Here is an 18,462-nt window from a genome sequence, read left to right on the forward strand (position 1 = left end):
ATGAATGTTTTAAGTGCTTATGCTTCGTGTTGTGATCTGTGTCGGATTTGATCCAAATCGCTAATACCTTTTCTTTTCCATTTCAAACATACACAAAAAACAGAGGAGGTAATTTTAGCTGAAGAGCGAACGACTGAAGAGGAAAAAATGCACATAATGGAAGGTGAGTCGCCATCGATTTTAAATTCATTCAAACATTCGCTAAATTAATTCATTTTCAATTCATGGATGTTACAGCACGTCGACGAGTCGCTGCCAAACGGAAAAAGCTGAAGAATCTGGGCAAATCAAAGTCAACAGATACCGAAGACGAAGATGCCGACGAAGATTGCGGAGATGAAGGTGAGCGTCCATCAATATGATGTTCACTTTATACAACTGTCATTTCTATTCTTCTTGCACACTTTTTTTCTTTCATTTATATTCAACTAAAATGGTATATACTTTTGGTTTGTATGAAAAAAAATAAAACACAATGTATGGAGATAAAACTATGATGCGACACCATTCGATCGCATTTGAACATGAATTTGAATTGCATTGGATGCAATTTATTCAATTGATGTTTCGTATTTTTATTCACAGTGCATAAAACAAAAAAGGCAAAACTACGAAAAATAAGTAAGAAATTAAAATGACTTTTCTATGTGTTTGGAAAGGATTATCACAGTCGGCTTGAATAGTATTTAGCTAAAATGCTATTTTTAATTCACCGTCATGTGCTATTTTTAAGACATACCACTTTTGTACAGCTAATCCAAATGCCATTTCCGTTACCAGCTAATTCAACAAGTAGGCTTGCTTCATTGAATTGCTTTTCGTTCTAGAAATCGATTGTCTACGCCTTCGTATCGGATTTTTTTTTTGATCAAAGTCATCCCTCGCAAATCGAGCATTTGCTCGAACCAAACCAAGCTAAAAACAATTACACGCAAAGACTATATAGCCTATTAAATATTATTATTAGTCATTAGAATTGTGAGGGATCGTGTCGAAAGTTATTTTCGTTTCTATCAAATTGCTTGATTTCAATAATAATCTACCTTTTCATAAACGCGCTAGTTTCCATTGGAATCAGCTATTTGGACAGACTAACATTTCGACTACGCTCCGTCATGTGTATATATGTGTAGAAGGAAATCGGTTTCAAATGAACGTTAACAATTTTTAATAGTTCCGACTTGCGCCAAACGAATATAACGATGCGTTTAACTTTATCCATATTTCCCTGTCTATAACTCACATGAAATCGATTTTCTGCCGTGAAATTAGAAACCAAAATTCCGCATCTATTTGTTTTAACGTTTAGTATTATTATGCACCCTCACTCTATCTCTGTTCTTCTAATTATCTTGCCAAAAAACTGATATTACATGATTTCAGGCTATCTTAAACCAAAAGTGCCGAATCAAGGGAGTTGCAAAAGTTTCTGGTTGGCGGAAAAACGATTCCGTTTTTGGATCAGACACACCGTTAAAACCCAATGGTTCTATTGGTTTGTCATCATTTTGGTGTTCTTCAACACGGTCACCGTTGCAGTGGAGCATTACAAGCAACCACAATGGCTCACTGACTTCCTTTGTGAGTTGAATGGATTTTTATCACAATTTAACATGATAACCAGTAATAATATTTGCTTTTCCGATTTTTAGACTATGCCGAATACGTGTTCTTGGCAATGTTCATGATGGAAATGTTCATAAAAATGTACGCACTGGGACCGCGCAAGTATTTCGAATCAGCGTTCAATCGATTCGATTGCGTGGTCATTTTCGGTTCATTGTTTGAAATTCTATGGACGCACTGGAAAGGTGGCTCATTTGGTTTGTCTGTGTTACGTGCACTTCGATTGTTGCGCATATTTAAAGTCACCAAATACTGGTCGTCGCTGCGAAATCTTGTGATATCATTGCTGAATTCAATGAGATCGATTATCTCGTTGCTGTTCTTGCTCTTCTTGTTCATACTAATATTTGCATTGTTGGGCATGCAGCTATTTGGGTAAGGCGTTTGTGTTTTGGAATGAATTCACAAACAAACGAAAATCAGTATTTTATTGAAAAATTAAAAAAAAAATAAAATCGAAAAGAGAGGAGAAAACAATCCAATAATTAAAAATGAATATAAATTAATTATTTGATTTGATTTCATTTTCGAAATTAGTGGCCAGTTTAATTTTGAAGACGGAACACCTCCCACCAACTTTAACACATTTCCCATCGCTCTGTTGACTGTATTTCAAATTCTCACCGGCGAGGATTGGAATGAAGTCATGTATCACGGCATCGAATCGCAAGGTGGCAACAAAAAGGGAATGATCTATTCTTTGTACGTATTTTAACGCATACTTCGTTTTTGTTTTAATCGTGAGCGGTTTTTTTTTACTAATTCACTTTCAATTTCGTTGTAGATACTTCATCGTCTTGGTGCTTTTCGGTAATTATACGCTGCTAAATGTGTTCTTGGCTATCGCTGTCGATAATTTAGCGAATGCACAAGAACTGACTGCCGCCGAAGAGGAACAAGTCGAAGAGGATAAAGAAAAACAATTGCAAGAGTTGGAAAAGGAAATGGAAGCGTTGCAAGGTGATGGCATTCGAATGGATGGAGGTTTAGCATCACCGCCAAAAGGTCGTAAGAAAAAAGATGACGAAAAGAAAGACGACCAAGAAGAAATAACCGAAGGTCCAAAACCAATGTTACCCTATTCATCGATGTTCATTTTATCGCCCACCAACATGTAAGTCATTTCGCATCGAATATATCAACCTCGGATTGAATCTTCGTAATCGGAGCATATTTATTTAAAATCATTCTTTTCAGTATCCGACGAGCCGCTCACTGGGTCGTAAATCTTCGTTATTTTGATTTCTTCATTATGTTAATCATCACAATGTCATCGATTGCGCTAGCCGCTGAAGATCCAGTGGACGAGAATTCGTATCGAAACAAAATTCTCAACTATTTTGATTATGCATTCACCTGCGTCTTTACCATAGAAATGTTACTAAAAGTCATCGATTTAGGCATTGTACTGCATCCGGGCAGTTATTTACGTGAATTCTGGAATGTAATGGATGCCGTTGTTGTAATTTGCGCTGCCGTTAGCTTTGGATTCGATATGACATCGGGTGGTGGTGGCAGCGTTGGCCAAAATCTATCCACAATCAAATCGCTGCGAGTGCTTCGTGTACTCAGACCGCTAAAAACAATCAAACGTGTTCCGAAACTGAAAGCCGTTTTCGATTGTGTCGTCAACTCACTTAAAAATGTTGTTAATATTTTAATCGTGTATATATTATTCCAATTCATTTTCGCTGTAATTGGCGTTCAACTGTTCAACGGAAAGTTCTTCTACTGCACTGATGAAAGTAAACGGAATGCTGAAGAGTGCCAGTAAGTGTTGGCGTTTGTTCGCTTGCATTTGATCAGTCCAAAAAACAAGATTTCCAAAATACAAACCGTTGTTCTCTTTTGCTCTCTCCAAAACAGGGGCTCATTCTTTGTGTACGATGAAGAGGAAGAGCTACCACGCGAAGAGAAACGACGATGGATGACACAAAGTTTTCACTACAATAACGTTGCAACGGCGATGTTAACACTATTCGCCGTTCAAACGGGCGAAGGATGGCCACAGTAAATATCCAACGAAACGTTTCGTTGTTGGAACTCGTATTAAATGCTCACTCTTTTCTCGATTTCAGAATTCTTCAGCATTCGATGGCTGCCACATATGACGATCAAGGACCAATACAAAATTTTCGCATCGAAATGTCCATTTTCTACATAATTTACTTTATCGTGTTTCCATTTTTCTTCGTAAACATATTCGTGGCCTTGATTATCATCACATTTCAGGAGCAAGGCGAAGCCGAGCTACAGGATGGAGAAATCGACAAGAATCAGGTATGGCAAAACGAAGTTCGACTGTTAGATTGTTCAATTTTAACTAATTTTTCTTTTATCAACTCAATTTTTTGCAGAAATCTTGTATCGATTTCACGATCGGTGCTCGTCCACTGGAGCGATATATGCCAAGTAAACGAAATAGCTTCAAGTATAAAATTTGGCGCATCGTCGTCTCAACGCCATTCGAATATTTTATTATGATGTTAATCGTGTTCAATACTCTACTACTTATGATGAAGGTATGACCAATTGTGTATCCTTTCATTTTGCATATTTCTAGTTCACCTTTTTACTTTATGGTTTCTGTTCATTTAAATTTGTTTTTTTAAACATTCAACGCGATTCAATTTTTCTTTAACTAACTTTTCTTGATCATTTTGTTGATTGGTTTGTGGATAAATGACTTAGTCAATATCTAGTTTACCCGTTGATTTTTGTTTTCTTCAAAAAAAAGAGAACAATTTCTGCGTAAAATCGAACGCAATCGATAATTAGAAACAATCTTTTCCATCGACACCTTTGTTGCCAATTTGGATATTTTTTTTCAACGAAAGTATAACAAAATCCACATTTTGACCTGAGCAAACCAATTGTTTTTGGCATTCTATACAAATTCCCAACTAAATCACAAAACACACCTTCTCAAACACATCTCTCTCTCTCTCTATACATACTGATATACATACACGAACAAGAGTAGATATTGTGAGCAATCTGAGATAGGAATTCTCTTTGTTTTATTGTACTATATTAAGATGATTGTTTGGTGTGCAATTTCTATCTCTCTATCTATACTATTCGCTTAGAACATAGCGATACTACACACACATACATATTCAGCTCACTGAATCAGAACCCATTTTTGTTTCGTGATTTCCATTCGTTTTTCTTTATGAAATGGCATCGATACATATACACACCGATACACACCCACTACTTTTTTTCATTTCCTGTACTTTGTGTTCTATTGTTTCGTTTCGTCTACCCAAGAAGATCAATGCTCGCAAAAGTGATTCATCATACGTTGAAGCCTGCCAGTTCCACCAACTGACGCGAGCATTAATCCTTTTGCATGATTACTCGTACAAAAAAATTCGGTCGTCGTTCGCTTTTGCCAACGAATGCCAGAAATATTCTATGTTATGTTATGTATGTCATTTGAAATGTACCAAAATAAGAAGAAAAAAACCAGACTCACCGTTTTTTTTGATCAGTGTTGTTTTTTGCACATTTGTATCGTAAGCCAGTCATTTCGAATTACACTTTTATCGAACCTTTTTGTTCCCATTGACTTTTCTTTATATATTCGTTTGGTTGCAATGTTTTTGAATCTCACACAACGTTTGTGTTTGACTATTTTTTTGTTTTGTTCTTGGCCCGATTTGCTTTTTCGTACACATACACAAAGAACTATGTTTGAAACAGTTGCTCGCCATTAAATGAATTGATTTTACTAATTGCATTTTGGATGAAGCAACAAACAGCTAAAGATATCAAGCTCAAGGCGCATAAGACCTGACCAATGTATTTTTCGGCTTTTTATTAGTATGCTTAAATGCTCAGTGAGTATTGCTCACCCAATTAAAAAGAATTTTTTTTTGCTATTTTTGTTATTAAGCAGCGCGTCAATTGCATGTTTTCAACGAGAAGTTCCACTGATTCAAACATTTTAAATCGAAATGAATGATGGAATTCGGAATGTCAGGCGACAGAATTTCGAAGAATTTCGAAATGATTTTTGTTTCCGAACCACAGTTTTTAATCTCCGTTTTGTAACAGATGATTCCGAGAGAGAGAAAATAAAAACGATTCACCTCAATTCGCTGAGGCACTGGCCATTATTAGTTCTTTTAAGTTGGTTTTTGTCAAGTTATTACCATTTCTATAAGCAGAAATTTCTCGGTAATGAGTTTTTCTTGTGTTGTTGTTTTCACATTAGTTTCAATACTATCAATGGATGTTTGGTTTAGCTTCTTTCTCATTTTTTATCCGTAATCGAAGTTTTTTTTAAATGAAATTCCAAACACAAACTCACAACACATCATCATCATTATCATCATCATCAGAAATGGAATCGTTTTATCCGAATTGCACACAAGCTCTTGACAAATTCCCTATCAATTTTCGTCTCTCAAAATTCACCTCCCCCCCACTCAATCAAATTGTACATACGTATAAATATCTATATATTCAACTATATTTATATATATATATATCCGTGAAATGCTATCGGATCTCTGTCGTCAAGTCCGACCCAAATCGCTAAATACCGTATCAAAGCGATTTGCTTGAGGATTTATAATTTTGTAGAATAAACACTTTTATAGCCACCACAACAAAAAATAACATATAATATTCATTTTATTGTCTTTAAGAACAAAACAAAAAAAATTCAAATATTTTGTTCGTTACCACACACAAAAAAATCAAACAAAATTTCATATATAAATCATAAAACAACTTTTATAAATATATGTGTGAACCTATTAACAGTACCATAATCAAAGTCAAAGCTACGAAAAAGCAATGCGATATATCAACATGGGTTTCACTGGAATGTTTAGTGTTGAAACTGTGCTCAAAATTATCGGATTCGGTATAAAGGTTGGTATTTTAGAACTCAAAACCAAAACAAAAACTACAATCACCTAGACAATCAGTGCGGCAATTCAGCAAGAAAAATAAAAAAGAACAAATGATTTCAGCAAAAGTGCTCTCGCTAGCTATAGGCAATTTTGAAGACACACACACACACCGCACCGATTGCCGATGACAATCGAAGCGAAAGCAAATATTTGTTGTACATACTAAAAAATGTGTAGGGAGGCCAGTCAGAGATTCACTTTGTCACATATTTTTAAAGCGAAGCATTCATAAATGTTAGATGAAACTGAAATTGATATGTGTTCGTTAAGCCGAAGGCAAAGTGTTGGAATTGATATTTAGAGGTAAAACCATCAAAATATAGAGATCTGCAAAGTAATCATAGCCACCGGAGGAAATGACCATAATCGATTACATTGATGGTGATTTACACGAGATGGGTGTGTCCATGGTCAAACGCCTGAATTATTCCACAAAAGTAGTATACGCATGAACTGTTCACTCACTAATTTATACAGATATAGAAGTGTTATGAGAATGCATTTTGTGCACGGTTTTGTGTGATTATGTATGTACTCATTTTGAATTTTTCTGTGTTTTTTTTTTCCTTTTTCTGTAATATACACCAAATAGTGAATTTAATTGAATTTGCCAATTCGTGCAAACCGCACATGCGTGTGTTTACATTTATCACTCTGTTATTGTGCTCTCTGTGAATGTAAAGTGTCAGAGGTGAAAATAACAATGCATGACGTGTTCTTTAATAATGACATATAATTAGAAGCGTCCACTCGTAGCAATATTGCCTACGTAACGTTTCTTTCTCTCTCTCTCGTTCGCTAAATTGTTTTGTAAATTCGTAATTATGTTGTTGTTTTCCGTGTTTTTGCAATAATTTACATTAATTCAATGGCAGTCGGGAGCCGTGATTTGCAACCGCACGCTTCGTTTTGGAAAATTGGCCACGGTTGCAAACACGGTTCAGACTGCTTCGAGTGCATGTGAATCAAATCCAATTAGATGCCAAAATACACCATACACTAGTTGAACTAGGATATGTGATTCAAACTCTGCGGGTTTTTTAGCGAAATTATATTCACCTCAAAATGTGCAAAAATGAGTAATTTCGCACATTCTCCAAACGAAAATTGGCTGCGTTGAAAAAGAAAAAAAGCTTAAAAAAACTAGTTTCTTCCATTATGTACTGACATTCAAATTCATTTACTAACCCGTTTTACATTGACGCCGTTCCTTCAATTTAATATGCTTAAATGTTCATTATCGCAACAGAAAACCATTAAATAATTTTTGGTTCGCCAATTTTTTTTCTTCCAATGAAAAGAACGTACTTTTTTCGTTGTTATAATTCAGTAAAAACAGTCAACATTGGTACGACATCTCCAAATATACGACGAAATGAAAAACATACATAAATTTTTTTTTTTGGTTTGACTCTCTATTTTCTTTTCATTTTGATTAATTTTGTGTCATTGAAAAAACAAAACAAAAACCAACCAATGAATCATTTCCCAACAGAAAGCAAATTTAATTAACAATTTTATAAATTATAAAATACAAATCGGACGTATTTAGTTTCATGATGCACCGCCAATGCTTCTCGATGTTCTGAGTTTTATGAATTTGGTGTTTACATTCTTCTTTCTGCTGGAAACTGTGCTGAAATTAATAGCATTCGGAATTAAGGTTTGTAACAACAGAATGAAAAAAACAAACGTAAATGATTAATAAGAAAGAAAAAAGAACAGAGAAAAGAAAACGCCAGAGAAAAAGACCATTGTTCCCTGAACTTTCGTTCGGAATCAGTTTTTGTAACATCATTTCGATTGAGTTTCCATTTTATTGTATTTTGATGCAGCAGTGAAGAGTTGTTTTTGTTTTTGTATTTTTGTTTTTGTATATCCCAATTGGGCCGACTTCGTTGCAATTAAATATAAAAAAAAATTTGATCAATTTGCGTATAAATTGTTTCATTTGATTACCTCTTGTAATTGTTTGATTGTTTCTGCAGTATTCGTTTCTGGTCCGTCTCCATTTTATAGCCAGATCTATTTATTGAATTTTAAATGTACGTTTTCTTCCATTGCGTGTTTCAAGTAAGATCAATGTCGAGATATTTGATGAACGGTTTACCGTTTAAGGGTGGCTTTTAAACGTTTTATCCTTCTTTTTTTTCATTTAGGAAACATTCACTTTATCTGTTTCTCTCTTTTTTCGCTATTTTTCGATGGCTATTTTGAACATTTTATCATACGAAAAGAATAAATTTAATTAATTGTTCAATGTAATTTTTCGCAAATCCCTTCAATTCCCCAATTATTGCTACGAACAATCGAAATTACAGACAAGAATTTTATTTGGAATTTTTAATAATTTTTTTCTTTCGCACCTCTTACGTTCGATAGGATATCCGTTCTTTTTTTCCGTAAACAACAAGGCGAAGATCTGTATATATTAGTTTGTTTGCGTATTATTCGAAAATGGAGTGATTGTTTTCGTTCTTAATTTGGACCAAAAAAATGAAAATATTTAACGAATTTGGTATTTTTCGATCTCCCGTAAAAATGCAATAGTAAAATGCACCATTACCATTTGTTAGTAGCTCAATTTAATTTTTTGGTTGTATCCATTCACCTTGATTTGTTTTCATTTGATTGAGTTTGTGTTTTTTTTTAATGAATAAACCAGCTTATCATAGATGAAACCCGATGGAATAGACAAGGGCTACTATAAATGCAGCTAAAAAAGAATTAAATAAGTTCCCATAGTATTTTTCAAGTTAATCAACTTTCAAATCACAATGTTTATTTTCATTTGATTTTTTTACTACTTTGATTCATCTATTCCCATTTTATATTTGTAGTAATCGAAAGAAAACCTTTTTTCGTAATTTTCCATGCGAAAGTATCTTCCAATTTTTTTTTTTTTTTGGCTAGACTTAATACGTAAATCGTCCAATTTTCTTAGTTTGTCATTTATACAAGCTTTAGAATAACAAAAACCCGTAATTCAACTAGAGCGCACGCAAATTTCTTTTTATTGTACAAGCCAAACTCGTACTGAACAAAATTGCCTAAGTAAAACACAAATATGTGAAGAAAAAAAAAGTCTGCAAAGGCGATGTTTTCAATCGGAAGCTTATTCAAACCCGATGATTGCTGTTATAGTTGTGGTCAGTAGGCAAATACACCTCGCATTTGTATGCAAAGTAGTAAGCATTAGAGACCAGGTATATGAACATTCAAGCTAAAAATCTGTACAAAAGAAGACGAGCTCCCTTCAACATCGGTATACAAAATAGTTGAGAAATAATGATGGATTGTTCATTTTCTGTACGACGCCTATAGATACACGTGCAAAGAAGAATAGCCGATTCCATCGGTTAGGTGCTCTAAACTGAACAACATCATGCTTCCGATAATAAAATAAAACGTCCAATAACAGTAAAGCTAGTTACAGTTGTAAAGAAAATAATTCAATGACATTTTCCATTGGTATGTAATATTCGATTGAAATCATCAGTTGAAATGGGCCATTGTATAAGATTAAGATCAAGATCAGGGTTCTTAGGTGCAATAGATGTCAATTTTTGCAATCATCATTTGTCGTGATGCTAATATATTTTTTTCTCCGTATGAAACTGCAGAACTTTTTCAAAGATGCGTGGAACGTGTTCGACTTCATCACTGTAATCGGTAGCATAATCGACGCGATGGTGCTGGAAATTGGGGTTTGTATCCAAAAACGAATGATTACCAACAAGTTTTATCGAATGTGAAACATTTTGCATCCGTTTGTTTTATTTTTCTTCAAACAATTTCGTTTCTATTTCATTTTATTCTGGTTTCTTTTTTCGAAATTAAATCAAATTTTCCATTTTCATTTACGTAATTTGTATACTAATTGAAATTTGAATGAATCAACATTTTTTTGTGAATAAAAAAAGATAATAAATTCAGTTTTATATTTTGAATAGTTTGCACCAGTTTCGAGTGAAATATTTGCTCACAGCATTTTTTTCTCTCCAATGGTTTTCCTTTTTTTCTTATCTATTGTAAACGCTTTTGCAATGACTCCAGTCGGAGACATGCAAAAGCAACACCATATTTTAACTCTTTCTTTCTCTTTTTTACACGGAATGCAATTAATCTGTCTCTTCTTTTTCAAAACACTTTTTTCGTGCTATTCATCTTGCATTTTACACACTGTTTTATATTGAATTGAATTTTATCATAAAATAATTATTTATCTGATTTTTTTTTCTTTATTGTGAATAATATTTGTACATTTTTACTGTAAAACACAATAATTTGACAATAATTAACCGAAAAAAAACAAACAACACTTACACACAACACCCACCCACACACATACACACACACACACACACACGAATCACAACTTCACTGGTCAAAATGAATATATACATATTGTTTATATTTTTATTACGAATTAAATGAAATTACGATGATCCGGCGACTGGATCTTGCGACTGAACGAATTACCGTCCAATTCAAACACACACACAAAAAAAAACATAAATATTATCCGATAAATCAATCAATCACACACACAAAATCAATCGAAAACGTTTAGACATCTGTTGATTTTGAGGTAAAACATAATCCTGATTTTGATAGTTTACCCTTTGTCCAGCCAATTCCTCGCAAACCGGTAATTTAATTCATAGTTATTTTGCGTTTATATTTTTATAGCATTGCTGTTCGGTGGTGGCTAAATGGAATATTTAACAGATCTATGTGTCCAATTTGTTCAGTTCAATTCATATTGGATCAATTCAATTTTTGATAATCATGATAATTTTGCACCAGAAAACAGTTCTCGCAACGAACAGCAATGTTACTTATTGTTAGGCTAGATTTAGCTCGACTAATGGTTATTCTTCTTGATATTGAGTAAACTATTTGTTTTGTGAAAAGCGCAAAACGCACAGAAAGAATTAAAAAAAACACGAAACCATCCATACACAGAAGACTAAGCAAAGCCGTCTCTCTTAGGTATCAATCCAATTGTCGATTGCGTTTATTTGGTGTAGCCGTACAGGACATTTGTAACAAAGTTACTTAATTGTGAGACAGAATTGAAACGGACAGAGTATTTTTTTGTGATTTGCAAGCAATAATCCAAATAACAATCCAAATCAAAGGCAGCCATTTAAATAGACAAAGCCATATATATACTGATTTGCATTAATTTTTGATTCATAGATTCCATCGTATAATCAAATCATTTTCGAATTAGATTTTCTTTTTAGTGAAAGAAGCGTTTAGAAGCTGCGTTTCTACATATTAATCAATAGTTCATCTCTTCAATTCTCAATGACTTTATATTTACTATCTGTTAGAAATCGCCATATAATCGAAATAGCTAGAAATACCAAAAAAAAAAAACCAAACATATTCAAACACACACACACAAAACACCGAAAAAAAGCACAGAAACACAAATCAATCACTGCATGTCCGAATGTGAGTGTATGAATTTCTCAGTTGAACCGAATTAAATCGCATGTTTGATTAAATTGTCGAAATTTCTGTTTTGATTTTTGCCACAGAATGATTTTGTTCTGTGCATTAATTTGGTATTCTTTTTTCGAGAACATGATTTAATTTACTTCTATCTTCATTTCAAATTTAAAGTTTCAATTTGATAACAACGAAGATTCATCTGAGTTTATGTTTAAACGATTAGATTCTTCGTTGCGAATGGTAAAATGGTATTAAATTTCTGTGCACATGTTTAGTTGTTCCTATCCCCCCCTTTGCTGTTGGAAAGTCAATGGTTTAGGCGTGTTGTTTTTCTCCTTTGTTTTTTGTCGTAGTTTTCGATGTGCATCGCACAAGAACGCACACGCACATATTTTGAATAGTAAAACTGCTTTCCCACCACAACTGCACCAATGTCAAACACCAAATCCACACTCTTTAGATAAATGTTTAGATTAAAATCCCCTATCAAAATGAACTTTAACATAATACATCTCAACGCCTAACCAAAATCGAATTGATGCTAATGGAAAATCCGTTCTTTTTTGATCATTCACATCGTTCATCCGAAAAATAAAAACAATGATCAGGCCAATACGTTCAATGTTGGCTTTTTGCGTCTGTTCCGTGCGGCCCGTTTGATTAAATTGCTGCGCCAAGGATACACCATTCGAATTCTGCTCTGGACCTTCGTTCAATCGTTCAAAGCTTTGCCGTATGTCTGCCTGCTTATCGCAATGTTGTTTTTCATTTATGCCATCATCGGAATGCAGGTACACAATTTTTATTTTCACTTTTATTGCCAAAAAAACAACAACATGTATTTGTGTCGATTTGAAATTATCTGCAAATGATGATTTCATGATCAGACAATTTTTTTTTTCTCTCTATTTTTGTGTCTATCTTTGTGTATGTGTTTAATGCCGAAGCCAAACAAGAGAATGTAATCAAATCAGAAGCGAAACACTCTTTTTTGGCTTCTGCTTCTCTTTCATCAAATAAATGAACGAAAAACAAAAAATTGATTGGACAAAAATAGGGAAACATATTAGGAAAATTCTAGTAAAGGACGAAAAATATAACAAAAAATTTGAACCAATAGCGATAAAAAAAAAATTCATCGAACCGTTTAAAATTTTATATATTTATTGTGATACGTGACACTATACACTGAATCAATTAAACTAAACAATCTAGATTTTAGCGTAGTGAAGGATGAATTGTTTATCCATCCATTCAAATAGAACTAATATACACTTTTAGTTTAGCTAATCAATATTTAATCATTTAAAACCAAAAAAAAAAAACAAACTAACATCAATATTTACCACCAAATTTACCATATAATATTTATATATTATTCGTTCGACTGCAATTTCGACAATCAACCTCTCTCCCTCCACAAAACACGCGCACACAATCAAATTTGAACACACACACAACCCAAAAAAACCGAATTCATGTTATTCCATGTGTGTGTATAAGGTTTTCGGAAATATGAAGTTCGATCCAGCAACGGCGTTGAATCGACACAACAATTTTCAGACATTTTTCGGTGGCCTTCTACTTCTCTTTCGGTAATACAACAATATCTCTGCTGTGCAAAAATCATCTCTACTACTTCTCTTTTAAGTTTTCCATTTTATTGGCTGCCACACTCGAACTCTTTCGATGTGGCTTGTATTTTTTGTATAAAAAAAAACCAGAACCATCACACAGTTTTTTCGTCCCGATCATTTTTTTTTTCATTTCATTTTCCAATTCCCAAGAAAAACCAGTTGACATTTATTTCAGTCTTGTTTGTGTAATTTAAAGAAATAAACCCTAGATGAAAACCAAAACCCTTTGTGCAAAGTGTATTGTTGATATCGTGCCGTTGAATTCCTCTTACGTATAGACCTATCTTTATACATATCTGTTATAATAACTCGCATCATTGCGATATACACAAGTATCTGTTTGATCGTAGAGTTGAACATTTTTATTAGTTGTAAATTTGAATAAAATTATCGATTTGAATGACTCAGTAAAAGCAAATCCAGTAGGTATTACAAACCAGAAAATAATACTATATCATTACGTACAGTTGAACGCAAACAATCAAATATATTAGCATAAAATGTTATTTTTGCACAATACTGTAAATGTCACTCAATGCAAAAACCAACATGAAAAATGGATTATTATTGCGACCATTTTCTTGATTCAAAATCAAATCCCACCCAAAAAAATGAACTAAAACTATAATTTATAGACCCGTTGAGTTGAAAAAAAAACGTATTTTGTCCCTTACGTCTGAGATAGTCAGTCGCATGCTGTACATAGAAATGAAAGAACAAAAGTATGCCATAGACGAATGAACATGGACTAGAAAGTGAAGCAGCGAATGCTTCCAATGATCACAATTTATTTAGATGAATTTCATGGCGATGAAAGCATCACGACCTTTACGCGGTTAGCAAAATACGAAATAGACACATTTGTTTAGGCTTAGATTTTTGATCCAATCAAATAAACAAACGAATTCATGATATTGTTTAAGCTAAGGCAAAACATTTCTTTGTTACACATCATAACAAACATGTTAGGAGCTCCAATGATAAAATACCGAAAAAAAATCAAATATTTTTTTCTTCTTCTTCTCCTTTCACTGTCTCTTTTTTCTCTTCTTTTGAAAAACATCAATGTTGTGTGTTTGTGTTTACCGTGAAAAACAAAACCAAATTTATTTCCAAAAAATATGCTCAAAACCAAACATTTTTATGCATTTTTTTCTGCATATGCACGTTCGTTCGCATTTTCAACCGAAACAAAAAAAAAACAAATCAAAACCTCAAAACTATTTCCAAACCCGAAACTAAAACACAATTCAAATGCGATTGGCCTGTTGAACAATATTCTCAACACAAAAATTCTCCCGTCAAAATCTCGAATCGAAAAAAAAAAACGAAACGAAAATAAAAGGTTTTTGGAAATATCGCTCTATCGCCCGAAACCGCCATTACAAGACACAACAATTTCCGATCGTTTGTACAAGGATTAATGCTACTGTTCAGGTAAGTGCGAGTGCTATCGCTGCACCACAACTACTACAAATTAAGTGAATTTTCTGTCTCTCTCTCTCAATCTCTGTTTTTCTCAAAATCAAAATATTTATTTTTTCGTTGATTTCTTCTTTTTTTGTATTCAGTTTACTTACTCAATTGGTGAATAGACTAGGTTTTTCAAAACGAAACATTGGCTTTATTATTATTTGAACAACGATCATTAGATGATGGAAAAATAGATTTTTTTACCAATTTTTCCGAGAAAAAAATCAATAATCAATTTTTTTCTAGACAATCAGTGTCCGATTCGCTCCCTAGCGAGTGTTTATACATTTTTCTTCTTTTTTCAACATAGAATTTAACAGAAAACCAATTAAAAACTACTAGCAATATAGATTTTTTTTTACTTTTCAAATGGCGAAATGTTATTCACTTTTTATAGACTCTGGCCATGTGAAAAACAACGAGCATTTAGAAATATGCCAGAATAAACACTAGACAATAGGATTATTTATTCGGTATTTTAGGCTGAACACTAAAATTATTTACATGGATTAGATCAAAATTCAGCACACGATGTTAGGATTATTGAAGATGAATCCGATTCAGGTATACCAAACAACAGCAAATCAGTGAAAAAAATATTTGGAAAAAAAAACATCAATTCGTCATTCTTCATCTCAGACACAAAGTGAACATTTGTGTATCGAGTAGAAAATGTTGTTTTTAGCCTATCTTTAGGTATACATATATACTTTTGTGTAGCATTTTTTAACTGTAATTTTACTCCATTAGCCTAGCTCAAAATGTTGAATATCGATCATTTGAAACATTGGCGTTTTGAACCCAGTAATTCTTTTCAATTGTATATTATCAACAGTGTACAAATGTATCAATCAAAATTTGAAAGGAAAAATTAACGATATAAACTAGATTCATAATCGAGATGTAATAATTTCCGATAAATTTTATAATTTAGATGAAATAAATAAATTAGCTTAAAAATCTATCTAAAGCACAGAACGAAAAAAAAAAAACCAATTGAACATTTTGTAATTTGAAAATAATCCTCTGTGCTCTAAACTGAATAAAAAAAATAACATTTTATTTTGTTTAGTGTATTAGACATTGAATTTGTACGCATAATCATAATTTGCAACTTAACCAATGAAATCGAAACGCATAGTTGCAATGATTACTATACTATTTAATCGATTTTTTTTTGAATATGTTGAATATTGAAACCATTTTATCCTACATATATAATATCCTCCATCATTTTTGTCCCATTGAATAGATTGTGCTGTTCAATTTTGATTTTTTTTAAAAATAATAATCGACCTTTTTTTCAAATACTGTTAGTATATGAAAAACTATATACATATATACGCAACAATTAGCTTAGATTTAGCGCTCAATTTACTAGCCCAACTATGAGTTTAGATTATCTCTTCTGTTCCATTTAGCCATTCAAATACCTTTCCATCTTAGTTTTTTCGATGCGCAGAGAAATGAACAACGATTTGTACAATTTAAACTTGATTTTTATGTCAGCCCAAGCGTGACTCCACACTCAACTTCTAAATATGATACCTAGCTAAGTGTGAGCATTCATCGTCCGAATAAGCGACAAAGAGAATGAACACAATTGCGCGTGTATTAGTCGCTACATTTATAAGCATCACATCAGGCTACACACTAACACACGCGCACTTGTGTTCATTCTCTTTGTCGCTTATTCGTGCGACGAATGCTCACACATAGCTAGGTGTCACATTTGAAAGTTAAGTGTGGAGTCGTGCTTGAGAGTCTTTGTTCGTTCTCCGCTGCCATTTTGCTTCGAAGAATTTTTAATTTGTCGCTTCTGAAAAAATCGACATTGGCGAATGAAACTAATGAAATGCCCCTTTCTGAACCTATTTAAAAAATAGGTGCGCGACAGGCGAGGCTTGGCCGAACATTATGTTGGCATGTCTTAAAGGTCCGTGTGATTCCAAGTCAGGCAAGCAAGGCGAAGACTGTGGATCACCAATAGCATATGCATATTTCGTGTCCTTCATTTTCTTTTGCTCGTTTTTGGTAAGAACAATCTACATCCAATTATTCTTAATTCACAATCCGTTTTTTTCTCTCAAAACAGCACCTCTTCAGCATTGTATATTACTAATAATAATAAAATCAATTTGCGAATATTTTCTTTCATACAATTTTAATCGTGTCATGGAATGCTGCAATCCATTTTCATGCGACGTATAATTTTAGATGTTGAATCTATTCGTGGCCGTCATCATGGATAATTTCGATTATTTGACAAGAGATTCAAGTATTTTGGGCGCGCATCATTTGGATGAATTTGTGCGCATTTGGGCTGAATACGATCCGAACGCAACGTAATCCATTTCATTTTTCTCTTGCACATTTCACCATAATTCATTCCCACCAGTGGGGACTTTGTTAATGTCGTTTCTTTTTCTAACTGGTTTCGTTATTTCAGGGGCAAAATACACTATACCGAAATGTATGATATGCTAAAGAACATAGATCCACCTTTAGGTTTTGGTAACAAATGTCCGAACCGCCTCGCCTACAAGAAGCTGATCCGAATGAATATGCCGCTGGACGAAGAGAAGCGCGTGAATTTTACGACAACCCTATTTGGATTGATTCGCGAGAATTTAAATATAAAAATGCGACCCGCCGACGAAATGGACCAAGCCGATGAAGAGCTTCGTGAAACCATCCAAATGATCTGGCCTTTTCAAGCGAAAAAGATGCTCGATCTACTTATCCCACGCACTGACCGTTTGAACAAAATGAATTTGACGGTGGGGAAAATCTATGCCGGCCTCTTGGTACTGGAATCGTGGAGGAATACGAAATTCGGCCAAATTGAAAGCGGAATACCGGTAAGCCAAGCCAAGCCAAGCCAAGCCATTGCATTTATTTACTTAGCAAGCAAAACTCTTTGAGTTCAGATAAAAAAAAAGCAACAAGAAAACGATCAACACCAGACTCATACAGAGTTCTTGGTTGAAAAAAAAAATAATCTAGGGACATAAACTGTAACTTGATTGTTTTTTTTTATAATGATTGCATTTTAAAGGAAAACTCAAAATTTGATTGGCTTTAATCATTGATTAAAAAAAAAATGAAAATGAAAAAAAAATCCACAATTTTCTGTTCGTAAATAATATTTGTTGATCACCCTTTAAAGTATTGGCTTTAGTCTATTTTTTTAACGTAACAAAAAAAAACACGAAATTGCTCAATTTAAACTGTGTGCGAATAAATGTTAAATATCGATGTTGTTAGCGCCCACAAATAAATAAAAAAACCAGACAATTACATTCTCACAGTATTTCGTTTTCGTAAGTCGA

At 33.4% G+C, this 18,462-nt stretch overlaps 1 protein-coding gene across 1 annotated transcript in view; it reads left to right on the forward strand.

Annotated features, from left to right (window-relative positions):
- Positions 1–18,462, forward strand: part of LOC129580522 (voltage-dependent calcium channel type A subunit alpha-1) — a 60,327-nt gene that overhangs the window by 25,911 nt on the left and 15,954 nt on the right. The window contains exons 9-25 of the mRNA XM_055471017.1: positions 104–163; positions 238–342; positions 1,384–1,581; positions 1,653–2,001; positions 2,164–2,328; positions 2,411–2,740; positions 2,824–3,396; positions 3,493–3,636; positions 3,705–3,906; positions 3,984–4,148; positions 6,403–6,513; positions 10,178–10,261; positions 12,629–12,811; positions 15,003–15,094; positions 17,017–17,164; positions 17,348–17,475; positions 17,580–17,991. Of these exons, the coding sequence (XP_055326992.1) occupies positions 104–163; positions 238–342; positions 1,384–1,581; positions 1,653–2,001; positions 2,164–2,328; positions 2,411–2,740; positions 2,824–3,396; positions 3,493–3,636; positions 3,705–3,906; positions 3,984–4,148; positions 6,403–6,513; positions 10,178–10,261; positions 12,629–12,811; positions 15,003–15,094; positions 17,017–17,164; positions 17,348–17,475; positions 17,580–17,991 (3,449 nt within the window). The remainder of the gene's footprint in view (positions 1–103; positions 164–237; positions 343–1,383; positions 1,582–1,652; positions 2,002–2,163; positions 2,329–2,410; positions 2,741–2,823; positions 3,397–3,492; positions 3,637–3,704; positions 3,907–3,983; positions 4,149–6,402; positions 6,514–10,177; positions 10,262–12,628; positions 12,812–15,002; positions 15,095–17,016; positions 17,165–17,347; positions 17,476–17,579; positions 17,992–18,462) is intronic.

This window comes from Sitodiplosis mosellana, unplaced genomic scaffold (genome assembly GCF_009176505.1).
Source record: "Sitodiplosis mosellana isolate CC-2019 unplaced genomic scaffold, AAFC_SMos_1.0 Smas_scaffold_1, whole genome shotgun sequence".
NCBI classification, from domain to species: domain Eukaryota; kingdom Metazoa; phylum Arthropoda; class Insecta; order Diptera; family Cecidomyiidae; genus Sitodiplosis; species Sitodiplosis mosellana.